General features: G+C 38.5%; 1 protein-coding gene across 1 annotated transcript in view; it reads right to left on the bottom strand.

Annotated features, from left to right (window-relative positions):
* USP15 (ubiquitin specific peptidase 15) overlaps nucleotides 1-8,367 on the bottom strand; it is a 214,626-nt gene extending 206,259 nt beyond the window's left edge. The window contains exon 1 of the mRNA XM_007942749.1: nucleotides 8,279-8,367. Coding sequence (XP_007940940.1) covers nucleotides 8,279-8,367 — 89 coding nt within the window. The remainder of the gene's footprint in view (nucleotides 1-8,278) is intronic.
* Nucleotides 8,368-13,963: the final 5,596 nt, after the last annotated feature.

Below are 13,963 nucleotides of genomic sequence, written 5' to 3'. Positions count from 1 at the left end.
GGTGCGGGATCGGGCAGTGTTTCGTTCTGCTGTGCATGGGGTCGCTATGAGTCGGAAACGACTCGACGGCACTTAACAACAACAACAACAACACTGAGCTTTTAAACCATTATAAACCAGATATTTAAACTAGCTCTGAAATTTGTCAAACATCTGCAAAATAATATAAATAAGACCACATACTTTAACAGAAGAGTTGATGCGTTTGAGTTGTGGTACTGGAGAAGAATGCTAAGAGCACCATGGTCTGCTAAAAGGACTAAAAAATCTGTCCTAGAAGAAGTGCAGCCAGAATGCCCCTTGAAAGTGAGAATGGCCGGACTTTGTCTCACCTACTTTGGTCATGCTGTCAGAAGGAACCATTCCCTGAAGAAGGATATCATGCTTGGTAAAGTGGAGGGTCAATGAAGAAAGGGAAGGCCCTCAATGAGATGGATAGACACAGTGGTTGCAACGATGGGCTCACCTACCAAGTATCGTGAGGCTGGCACAAGACCAGGCATGTTTTGTTCAGCTGTGCATAGGGTCGCTATGAGTTGGAGACGACTCGACTGCACCTAACAACAACAACTTTAAAGGATGCATAGGATTAAATGTATTAAGTATAAAATACTTGGTCGGTGTAAATATTTAATAAATGTTCATTGGTATACCTGTGAACCACAGGCAAGCAAATTAGTTTCTCTATGCTCAGATACCTCATCTATAAGAAAGGAATATAAATACAGGCATTCCTCTCTTAACATGCACCATACATTCTGTGAAATAGGACATTATGTGATTTGGCCATTGTGCGAACACCATATTGCATATAAGAGAGATGCCCAGGATGGACCTGGGACCCCCTCCCCCTGATGCCAGGGCCTGGGTGGGACCTGAGAGCTACAGAGAAACAGGATCTAAAGTACTTAGCAAAGTACATCTGCTGCATCCCATTCTCCGACTGGGATTTCTGAGCTCTTATTATAACCTTATGGGACTACCATGTGTGGTATGTGGTGGGATGTCATCCTAATGGATGTTATGCAGCATATATCTGTATCTATATATACTCTGATCTTTATTTTGAGGATGAAACCAGGTAACATGTAAAACACCTTTATCAATGATTCTCTACTTAACTCTTAACTCCCTGCTAATACAAGTGATGGTTTCAATTCACTTTCATCAATGATCATGTCCTATTAACAAAGTTATTCTCAATCTAAACTCACGTAATAAAATGGCAATATTCAATAACTAAGATGCAAAACTCACTGAACTAAAACAAAATGTCCTAAAGCTACTACCTACTTGATGTGTTACTGTTGTAAAACTATATAAGAAGGGGCCACATCACTTCTAATAAAAGCTTGTAATTACACATAAAGAATTAAAATCCGAAATCTAGGAGAATATGATCCCTGTTTGTTTTGTTTAAAAACAGTTTTGGAAAAATTTTTTTTTGGTTGTTCCATGTATTCAGTTAGGCACCTATCAATTTTTAAACATATTTAAATATGTTTTTGGAAGCAAGAAGTCAAGATTTTCTACATACTCTATCATATCTAAATTGACTAGTCACAAGAGACAGGTGTCTAAAAAAAATGATAGAATTCTGCTGCTAAATATAAAATAGATTTCATTTAAACAGGAAAAAGTATCCCCCTTTAAAAAAAAAAAAAAAAGGAACTACTTTTTAAAATGAATCTTTAAAATAAGGGCAGAACTAAAGATTAAGACTCCTACCTATACCACTGTGTGACCACAATCAAGTAACTTAACCTTTCTGAGCCTAGGATTCCTAATGGAATTATGGAAATAATAAATAGCAGCTATCCCCTAGAAATATAGTTATAAGTCAGTCAGTTTATATATGTAAAATACCTGGGACATCCATATTTTTAAATGGTATAGGTCATGGACTGACAAACTAGTTTTTTTTTCTTAGTATCTTATTAATCTTGTACAAGCAAGATTAGTAACTGTCACAAAACATTTTGTAATAAAAAGATCACCTATATGTGTTAATGGGAAAATGGTTAAATTAAGAAAAAAGTCTGATTCTTCTTAGTCAAATAGGGTACATTATTCTTAGATTCACTAACAAGTTAGAACTGATTTAAAAGCATACAAGAGAATGTTTAAATTAAGTAAAACTTTCTAGATTTTAAACAACTAAAATGTTAAAAAATATATATATACTCTTACTTCATCAACTTACCAACACTGAAACAAAGTTTTGCTTTCTAGTTTTATTTCCTGTAAATGGATATAATATAAACGTTGTTGTGTTGTTGTTATGTGCCATCGAGTCGGATTTGACTCATAGCAACCCCTCCTTGGGTTTCTGAGGCAGTATCACTATGGAAGTAGATTGCCCCATCTTTCTTCCTAGGAGTGGCTGGTGGGTTTGAACCACCAGCCTTCTGGTTAGCAGTCAAGTGCCTTAGGCACTACGCTACCAGAGCTCCTAATATAAACTTTATGTTAGGCTATTTTGGTGGTAAACTCCCTGGCACAACTAAAGTTAACTTTAACAGTAATATAAAAAGTTCTTTATTCAGTATATACTAAACAATTTGGTTCATGTTGATCAATACTGTCCCTTTGGATTATTAGCTGATTTCTGATTACAAGGTTATTTTCTGTTAACATCAATCAAAGTTGCACTAACAAGGAATCAAATACAATAAAATCTCAACAATGTCTTAAGAAAAAGAGTACGAATAAAAAGAAAATGTCATAAACCGAAAACAATTTCTCCTTTCTAAAACCACACTGACTAGACAGAATTTTCCTTGGCAATTTATTCAAACACTATGTCATACCCATTTTAAATGACTCTAAACAAATTCAAGTTACTCTCCAAATTTAAATTAAACATACTGGAGTTATTGATTTATACAAAATGACATAAAAGATTTAGCTGCTTTGTAAAGTTAGCTACACATTACCACTGAACATACTTGCACATAAAAATAAGTGAAAATGATTGGGAGAAGAATAACTAAGTAAAAATAGGAAAAAAAGTAGTGATTTTGGTCATTTGCAGTTATTAGTTATCTCTTTATTTACTCATAATAGGTCTATTTTAAAAGAAATATCCAAACAGCATTCTACAACCTACAATTTTTCCTTGTAATTCATTTATATAACTAAAAAAATGAATTGCCTTCGAGTTGATTCCAACTCATGGAGATCCTACGTGTGTCAGAATAGAGCTGTACTCCATAGGGTTTTCAATGGTTAATTTTCTGGAAGCAGATCACCAGGCCTTTCTTTCGAGGCACCTCTGAGTAAACCTGAATCTCCAATCTTTCAGTTAGCAGCTGAGTGCATTAACCTCTACAGTACCCAGGGACTCCAGTTATTTAATTTTCTTGTTAGTTGCCACTGACTTGATTTAACTGATAGCAACCCCTAAAATAGGATACTCGATTACTAAAATATTTACATGTAATGTAATGTAAAAGGAGCCCTGGTGGCACAGTGGCTTACTGCTCAACTGCTAACCAAAAGGTCACCAGTTCGAACTCACTGGCTGCTCCACAGGAGAAAGATACGTAGTCTGCTTCTGTAAAGATAGGAATGGCAGTTCTACTATGTCCTATACAATTGCTATTAGCTGGAATCAACTTGATAGCAATGGGTTGGTTTTTTTGTTTTTTTTTTTTTCATGTAATTTAAACAAATTTTATTTTTTCTAATCAGGAAAACCCACCATATTCTTGAAGACTAAGTTATCTTTCACTCATCCTAAGCCTCACTCACCCTAAGCCAAACAATTTTAGTTCCCTCACATTTTTTCTGTATAGGTCCAAAATTCTATTTTTCAATGTTGTTCATCATTTTCTGAATTTCTCCTCAGAGTTGAAGCTCATGACAAAAAATGACACTATGAGGTTTCGTCTTTACTCTGACACAGATCAGTGTCACTTTCTACTTCACCTTTTAACAGATGTTAACTCTTCTTGCATCTGCTTTCACTTACTTCTTACTATAAAGTCTAGTGGCACACATACCATAAAGTTTGTTATTCTTTATTTCGGACATGAGTAACTTAATTTTGCAACTAGACAAGCAGTTTGCAAATAAAAATCATTCACTGTTTAAAAATAAACAGAAAATCTAGCATTCACCCAGAATCAAATAATCTTAATATGTGCCTAGGAATTAAGAGGAAGGTTGGGCAATCCTACTTCCGTAGTGATACTGCCTCGGAAACCCAAGGAGGGGTCGCTATGAGTCGGGGCCGACTCTACGGCAAATAACAACAACAACAAGAACAAGGAATTAAGAGTTACCAGAGTACAAGACAGCACTTATCTGAAAAGCATTTATTCTTTTAAATTCATTAAACTATAACTTTAAACATCTGTATTAAACATTCAAGAATAAACATGCTAAATCTATCATTTTTTTCCCCTCAGTAGCCCAATCTCTCTGGGATGGTGATAGACACTTACCAAGACAATGTTCCATTTACATATGGCCCATTTCAGCTATATAAAAACAGACAGGATTTACCCAAATACTCAGTTAAATAAGAAATGTAACATTTTATTGAGTTCCAAAATGTAAGCCCTAGTGAAAACTAAATTAGTAAACATTTTTAGCAGTGTTGAGATCACAAGTACATTGTCAAATATGTACTCATCAAATTATGCTCATTCAAACTCTAAATCAAACGTGTTACACTGGGCTCATGGCACAATGGTTAAAACACTCAGCTGCTAACCACAAAAGTCTGTGGTTTGCCTCACTACACAAAGACATTGTTCCACATCCTACTTATGCGAGTAGCAACTGGAATCTTAAAACCTTGCAAGGGGCCATCTAGTTGCAACAATGGGTCTCTCCTCATCCAGAGCAAAGAGGGTAGAAAACCAAAGATACATGGAAACAAGTAGTCCAACTGACTGGTACACCATGCAATCCTCAGCTTATAAGACTATGAGACCAGAAGAACCAGATGGTGCCCGGCTACCACTGTCAACCACTGGAAGGGGGATCCGTGTAGGAGATCCTGGATAGAGTGGGAGAACAATGTGGAACAAAACTCAAAATCATTTAAAAAAAAAAAAAAGAGGGAACAGGTTTGCTGGTCTGATGGAGCCTGATGGAACCACTGAGACTATGGCCCCTAGGTGCCCTTCAGGTGTGGTACTGAACCTGCTCCTGTAGCTTCCAGCCAAACAAAAGACAGGCATATGACCTGAACACTTATATTAGGTAGATAACTCCTTGAAGAGTTCAATCATGGGAGAATAGAACTGCCGTGTATGCACAGGAAGACAGCTGGGGGCGGGTGGGCGGCAAGAGTGCATGGGAAGGAAGGACACAGGGAAGAGGTAACTATGGGGTGGAAGTGAGAGGGGAGCTGTTGCACTGTGGGAAATTATAGTCAATGTCATGAGATAAAGTGTATGTGAGCTGTTGTACGGAAAGTGAATTTGCTATGCATACTTTTACCTAAATCACTATAAAAATTAAAAAAAAAAAAAAAAGTTGGTGATTCGAAACTACTAGCAACTCCACAGGAAAAAGATGCAGCAGTCTGCTTCTGCAAAGATTTACAGCCTTGGAAATCCTATGGGACAGTTCTACTCTGTCCCACAGAGTTGTTATGAATTGGAATTGACTCCACAGGAGTGGGTTTTTGGTTTTATACCAAAAGCACAACAAGATTAACCATAAACAATAATCCAAATTTTAATTTGCATATTTATATTTTAAGGAAATCCACATTTATCTTTTTATGTGGGACGGTTAAGTTAGATAAGTTAAGAATTTAAAAATGTTCTTTAACATGCATACAGAGCAAGGAATGATTGATCTTTAAATATCCATAGGCAAAGGTAAGCACAGGTATCCTAGGAAATGCCCAATTTCTCCACAGAAATAAACATCAGGAACACTCCAATGTGAATAACAATGATTATTAAGTCATTCAAAGGTCATATTTTGTGCTGTAATGCAACAAGTATATGTTGACACTCTTAGGTATTTTTATCATATAAATATAGTATGCAGCCCAGAAAGTAGGAAAACAGTACGAAGACTCAGATCAAAATATTTAAATTCAATTCCACACCCTCCTACCTTACTTGAAAATGATTCTAGTCCCACAGTATTTTATTAGGACATAACTAAAAATTTAATGCTTTTTCCTAAGTATCAAATCTTTTTTGAGTGTATAATTCACTCAAGGTAAAACCGTTATAATGAAATTATTGTCCATTTCATAGATGAAAACACTGAAGTGCAATGATATAAATTAACTTTCCCCTAAGTTATACTGCAAGTTAACTAGTGGAGCTGTGATATAACTCAAGTCTAAATCCTATGTTCGTTCCATTAGGTCATATTAAAGTACAGTCATTGGCAGCATAATGTCCATCCAAGCAGTGTCTGACCATGTATATGTCCATGGTCCCATAATGTTATAATAGAGTTCAGAAATCCAGATTCCACAGGACGTAGTGAACATAACAGCTCCCCTCACACAACACGTGCATCTCATGTCTCTTATATATAAAGCAACTGCACCACCAAGCATATATAACCTATAACATATATGTCTTGATAGTCAGGATAAACGCCTATGTTCCTGGCTTATGTATGTACTGTACCATATTTTCTATCTAAAAAGCTTACCATATAATAATGTATATTTCTACTTGTAGGCAGTGGCATCCGATCTCGTGAATCATGTGTTGTAGTGTTATCTCTCTGTTTAATTTTCTTTTGAAAATATTACTGGGAAGTGCATTACAGCTTTCAAATGCGACAAAACCAGTGCTAGTGATAGCAGCAGCAAGAGGCAATAAAGTACGGATTTGGAAGTAAAGCAAAAAGTTATCAAACAGTATAAAGGTAGAAAATCAGAGAATACTACTGGTCTATTATTTAGGCATGTCACATTCCACAATCAGAAGATTCTCAAAAAGAAACAATTCTCCAATGTGTTAAAAGATCTGCTCCACTGAAAGCTACAAGTTTAGAGCAGGACCTGTATCAGATATGGAGAAATTGCTAACTCCATGGATTAAGAACCAAACACAAAAGCAAATCCCTCAGTCAGTTGATCGTCAATGCTAAGGCTTGTTCAAGATATTTAAAGGACCAGAGTAGGAAACAGTGTTCAAACAGCATTCAAATCACATAACATCCTACTTCATGTAACATACTATGGCTGTTAAAGCAATGCGTGATTGTATATTTAAAAAAATACTTTGTAAATTATGTATCATTATTATGGTGAAAGTGAGAAATGAATTTTTTTTTTACCATAATAAAGAGGCAAACAATGTAATATATTCCTTACCTTTTTCAGTAAATGTAGGAATAGTTTTATTTCAAATATACATAGCTGTATCATACACTAGGCTTACTTGATTTCACCTTCCTTCCCAAAAAGTAGTTTGTCTTTACGTCACAAATTCACATTTCAATTATTCCGGAAGTCATTTGATAAAGCCAACAAGTATTAAAATCTCCATATACTCCTATTCAGTATTTAAGTGTACATCTTTTGATATATTATTAGTTTCCACATTAGCAAGTTACTTAAATCAAATGGACTTATCTACTTTTTGCAGGCCTACGTTATCCTTGAAACAGGAGGGAAGGGCTGCACTTTAAGTGAAACGCTGCCGGCTTTTATCAAGCCTCTGCCACAGCACAAGACCACGTGGTATCTCTCATAAGCCTAAGTAAGGTTCCCTACTCCTCTCCGCTTTTTGACAAGGAACTGCAAACTAGGGTTTCTTTCTCTTAAGTGGCGCCCTGACACATGCCACCTGTGTAGTACGGACCACAAACATCCTGCAGCCTTCCTCCCGGAAGAACACTAGAAACAGAGTAAGACGGAACTTAGATGCCGACAATGCCGGGAAAGGAAATGACTGGAGAAGTAAAGCGGGTGAGATTGTAATAAGCCGAGAAACCTGGACCTGTCAAATACACTAGGACTCAAGCCGAACGACTATAACCTACGGTTCGGGAAGGCCTGAAGTGGGAGCGGCATTACGGAAGAAGGACCAACAGAACTGCATGCCGCCGCCGCCGATCCCTACAAACCTCTCAGCAAGCTCCGACAGGCCACGAACCCTAACCCTCATCTCCAGTCCAACCTTTGCCCCAACATTCCTGCAGCAGCCAAATCCTACTGCCCAGGGCGGCAGCCGCTGGACCTGCCCGCACCTGTCACTAGTGAAAGACACCAACCTGCAGTTCTCTCCCAGTTCCCCACCATCCCTGGGAAACCGCGGGCACCTCAACCCCTTTCCCTCACCAGGTGTCCCCTTTCCGGAGCGAGGTTTTGAGCAGCGTCGCGATGTCAGACCGCTGGGTGTCCAGATCCGCCGCTCCGCCTTCCGCCATCTTCTTCCACTAGCGGTAGCGGAGGCGGCGGCAGCGACGGCGGCGGCACGCCCCAGAGCATTGTGGGAAGGCGTACCACGGCCCTGCCCATCCGCCAGGTCGAAACCAAAATGGATGGGATGAGGGGGATTTGCACCTCCGGACAAGAAGCAGTCCCAAGGAGGACCGTGGTCTACTGGTCTTCATCGGTCCCCACCTTTCCAGCATTTCGCGCCGGCCACGGCTTCCTCTGGCCTCGGACCGCTGGTTTTCCTCCGACATGGGGGTTTGGGCTCTCTCTCTTTCTCGGGTGTGCTTCGGCCCGGTCTCTCCTCGGCTTCTGCCTTCCCCTCCCGCTTTCCCACAGACGCCTGAAAACCCTTATTTGCGCATTCACTCACGCTTGAGGCTGGAGTGGGGACGGGGGCGTGGGGATGGCCAAGATATGGCAGATAATTTTAAGGTGCTCTGTAACTCTTGTCTTTTCATTACGAGTCGTTGAACCCACGCTCAGTGAATGTTGGCCCAAGCAAAACAACCCGAAACCGAACGTTAGGCTGCAGTGCCCGCCCTGGGCGACCCTTTCAGCACTCTTACTCCTGATATAGGTGGGGACCTTTTATAGGCTCTTTGTGACGCCTCCCCAGGCACACCCAAACAGCTAAGCTGCAGTGAAAAACATGTTCCAGTTCTCTGTGAACAGGGCGTAAAATATGTAGTGAGTTATGCCAGGTGATAAAGGGAGGAAACTCCCCTCCTCTTCCCATGATATGTATACATGAAGTATAACTACATAGTAATTATAGTTAGCTATTATTTGAAGCCAACAATTATGTAAAAATTAGGGAGTTGAGTCTTTCAAAAAACCAAGAGTCTTGGCCAAGGTCACACAGCCCATAAGTGGAGAGAGAAGTTTACAACTCAGGTTCCAAAGCCCATGTGCTTTCCACAATGGTACATTCACTACTTCTCCTTGAAAGCCTAAACTAAAATGTCAACTCCGCGGAAGTTGGAACTGGGTCCATCTTTGTAACCTCTATGCCTGGTGGAAGGGAGCTCTGGTAGCATAGTGGCTAAGACACTTGTCTGCTAACCAGACGGCTGGCAGTTCAAACCCACCAGCCACTCCTCGGAAGGAAGGTTGGGCAATTCTACTTCCGTAGTGATACTGCCTCGGAAACCCAAGGAGGGGTCGCTATGAGTCGGGGCCGACTTGACGGCACATAACAACAACAACAACAATGCCTGGTGGAAAAGCCAACCAAATAATGTGTTTTAAAAAATTAGTTTTGGCAAAACTGTTCATTTCCAAGAGTAAAGATACCAGAGATTTGGTGTTACAATACAAAATGATGTGAAGAGTCTAAAAGACAGGAAAACATTCCCACACGCTTTCTTATAGGCTTTTAATGCCTATTCTAACTCATTTGGTGGGAATGCAATAAAGATGAATGTATTTATGCCAATAAGATGTGCTGAACCCTTCCAAGTGAAAGTAGTGTATATTGACGTAATTTGTGTGTATCAGCATTGTAATTGCTTAATTTGTGCATAATAATACTATTTTGCACGATCAAGTTATCCCTGATTTGAGAGTCTGAAAACAACTTCCCATCATTGCTATTTCTTACATTACTTGGCTTTTCTTCCAGAGTTTCTCTAACCATGGGTACCCTCAAATGGTCACAATTTTCCCCTTTTCAACCCAACCTCTAAAAGAGAACTAATTTTTCAGAGAAGCAGTACAGTGTGGAAGGAATATTTTGGAGTCACAGGGACCTGAATTCTAACCTCACTTCAGCCTATAGCTGCAGAGTATTTAACCCTTCAGTTTAATCACAGAATTTGAGATACTAATACCCACCTTGGAGTCCCTGGGTAGGGAAAATGGTGAACACACTTGGCTGCTAACTGAAAGGTTGGAAGTTTGAGTACACCCAGAGGCACCTCAGAAGAAAGCCTTGTTAATGTACTTACAAAACAATCAGCCATTGATAGAGTGCAGTTCTACTCTGGTGAACGAGGGTCATTATGAATGAAAATTAGCTCAAAGGCATTGGGTTTGGTTTTTTCGGTTTGTTTATTCAGTATCAAGCACTGTCCTAAATTTTACAACTTACAATTTTAATTTTTTAAGTTTAACTCAATACTCAGAGCAACACTAAAGGGCAAATAATTATTATCCACATTATGTATATATGAGGAATTAAGAGAGTGGTAGAACCCAAATTTGAACTTGAGCAGTTGAGCTCCAGAACCTAGAAAGATTAGGTAAGTTTGTATTTTTCTACCAATCTTTATGATTTAATTTATAGTAATCGACATTTTAGTGATCCCAGTTTACTAATTTATGAAAATTCTACTTATTTTATTTAAGATTTTTCTACTCTCAAAGATAATTATGAAGAGAAATAACAATGTTCTTAATACTAAGTTAGTTAAGGTCCATGTCTTACTGAGTAGCTGAGTAGACAGTTTATGAGGAAAGCTACTTTGCCTTGAATCATACGGACAATTGGGTATAAATTGAGGATACATCTGATTATTTAGATTTATACCCAGTTAACTGATTCAAGGCAAAGTAGCTTTTCTCACAGATTTGGAAGACAGCTACCTTGACAACCAACTGGAAAGAATCCATATCTGTGCTCATTCCAAAGAAAAGTTTTCCAAAAGAATGAGGAAATTTTCAAACACTATCATTAATATCACATGCAAGAAAAAATTTGCTGAACAACATTAAAAAATGGTTGCTGCAGTACATTGACAGGGAATTGCCAGAAATTCAAACTGGATTCAGAAGAGGACATAAAACAGGGGATATCATTGCTGACGTCAGATAGATCTTGGCTAACAACAGAGAATACCAGAAAGATGTTTACCTGTGTTGTGTTGACTATGCAAAGACATTCAACTCTGTGGATCATAAGAAATTATGCATAAAATTGTGAAGAATGGGAATTCCAGAATACTTAATCATGCTCATGTAGAACTTGTGCATAGACCAAGAGGCAGTTGTTTGAACAGAACAAGGGGATACTGAATGGTTTAAAATCAGGAAAGGTATGCATCAAGGTTGTATCCTTTCACCATACGTATTTAATCTTTATGCTGAGCAAATAATTTGAGAACCTGGACTATATGAAGTAGAACATAGCATCAGGATTTAAGGAAGACTTGTTAACAACCTGTGACACACAGATGACACAACCTTGTTTGATGAAAGCAAAGAAGAATTAAATCACTTACAGAAGAAGATCAAAGACTACTGTGATTTGCAGCTCAACATCAAGAAAATAAAAGTCTCACAACTGGACCAATAAGCAGTATCATGATAAAGAAAGAAAAGACTGACATCATCAAGAATAGTATTTGACTTGGACCCATAATTAATGCCCATGGAAGCAGAAGACAAGAAATAATATGACTTATTGCATTGGGAAAATCTACTGCAAAAGGTTTCTTTAAAGTGTTCAAAAGCAAAGATGTCACTTTGAAGAGTAACTGACATATTTTCAGTCGTCTCATATGCATGCAAAAGCTAGACAATGAATAAGGAAGACTGGAGAAGCATCGATGCCTTTGAATTATCGTGTTGGCAAAGAATAATGAAAGTACCATTTGTTTGGTGATTGTAATGCCTTCTTAGACCCTCTGCACTTTTCTTGTTCATTGAAAAGTTAAGGCATTGAGGGGTTCCAGTAAGATGGTGGAATAAGCAGACAAGCTACACGGACCCTCTTCAACAAAGGGGAACCAATTAATACAGATACATAAGGTAATCCTGGAGGCCTGAGCTTTGAAAGGAAGGATACAGAAGTGGACTAAAGTCCAATTAGTAGAGCAACCTGCCTGAAAACACTGAAAAAGGAGACATATGGAGCTGTGGTCTGTCAGTGGTCCTGACAGCACAGACAGCTTGGATATTGCCAAGTGGTGTTAGGACCTAAGAATTAGCCTAAAAATTAACCAGGGGCTGCATAGAGGACTGAACTGGTGGCTGGTGAATAAAAGGGGAAGCAGCAAAGAGGGAGATGGGCTGAGCTGTGGAGTTTAGCCTGTCTGGAAGGTGCAGCCATTTTGAATGTTTACAAGTGCTTTGACAATTTTGGATATTTAAAGCGGCAGGGTTCACTCTAATTCCAGGGACCATAGAATAGGCTCCACTTGCCAGGAACCATGAGGACATTCCAGACACAAAGAACTGGAAAGTTAGCAAAGATCTAAATAAAACAATGTCACTATGTGTCAGAGACAACAGACCATCACAATCCACACGAAGAAGTAAGATAAAGCAGTAGAAATGAGGGACCAGGATACAGACCCAAAACACATCCCTGATGAAGAAGTAGCATTGGAACTCCCTGATGAGGAATTCAAAAGAATTATATTTAGGTACCTTCAAAGGACTGAGAGACAGATCAAGGAAAATACTAACAAAATTAAGGAAAACACAGACAAAACCCTAGAACGATTTTAGAGGGAAATACAAGACTAAAATGACAAAATAAATGAAAAATTAGAAATGATACAAAATCTACAGATGGAAATCCAGAAAGTTAATACTAAATTTTCAGAAACAGATAACACATTGAAAGGGCAGAGGAGTACAATCTAATCAATGGAAGATGGAATTAATGAGATTGAAGACAAATACCTGACTACTTCTTTGGAAAGGAATCAATCAGAAAAAGGATCAAAACAAAATGAAGAAAGCCTAAGGTTCATGTGGAATACCATCAAAAGGAATAACCTACATGTAATCGGAATTCCAGAACAGGAAGAGAAAAAGAAAACCACTGAGAAAATTGTCCAAGATTTGTTGGAGGAGAACTTCCCTGAAATGATGAAAGATGGGAATATATCCATTCAGGAAGTCCAATGAATCCCAAACAGGATAGACCCCAAAATAAAATCACCAAGACATATCATCATCAAACTCACTAAAACCAAAGACAAAGAAGGAATCCTGAAAGCAGCATGGGAAAAACAAAAAGTTACCTACAAAGGACAACTAATAAGAATAAGCTCTGATTTCTTAGCAGAAATCATGCAAGTGAGAAAACAATGGGATGGTATATATAAAACACTGAGAGAGAAAAATTTCCAACCAAAAATTATATGCCTGGCAAAATTGTCTCTCAAAGATGATGGTGAAATTAGGACATAACCCAGATGACATAACCCAGAAATCAACACAGCTATGGAAATATCTAAAGTAAAATAAGCTTACAAGATTGTAAACAGGGAACCAGAGGCATCAATTGGCAAGTGAGGACAACTAAAAACCAAAAAGAGGGGGGAAAAAATGTGTGCTTACAGAACTAAATGGCGAGGAAATCAAGAGAGTTGCAAGATAGAATGGTCTGTTCTAAACTCGGGGAGAAAATTATAAATCACAGGGTAACCTCAAAAATGATACACTTTCACATCCCAATAAAAAAAGGACACACACAAATATTTGTTGTTGTTAGGTGCCATCGAGTTGTGTCCAACTCATAGTGACACACAGAACACAGCAGAACAAAACACCACTTGGTCCAGTGTCAGCTCCATGATCCTTGATGTACTTGAGCCCATCATGGCAGCCGCTATATCAATCCATCTTGTTGAGGGC

The sequence above is a fragment of the Orycteropus afer genome, unplaced genomic scaffold, assembly GCF_000298275.1.
Source record: "Orycteropus afer afer isolate SDZICR_OR568_19922 unplaced genomic scaffold, OryAfe1.0 scaffold00097, whole genome shotgun sequence".
Taxonomy (NCBI): domain Eukaryota; kingdom Metazoa; phylum Chordata; class Mammalia; order Tubulidentata; family Orycteropodidae; genus Orycteropus; species Orycteropus afer.
Note: the sequence above shows the minus strand (reverse complement) of the source record. Positions and strands in the feature narration are given on the sequence as shown.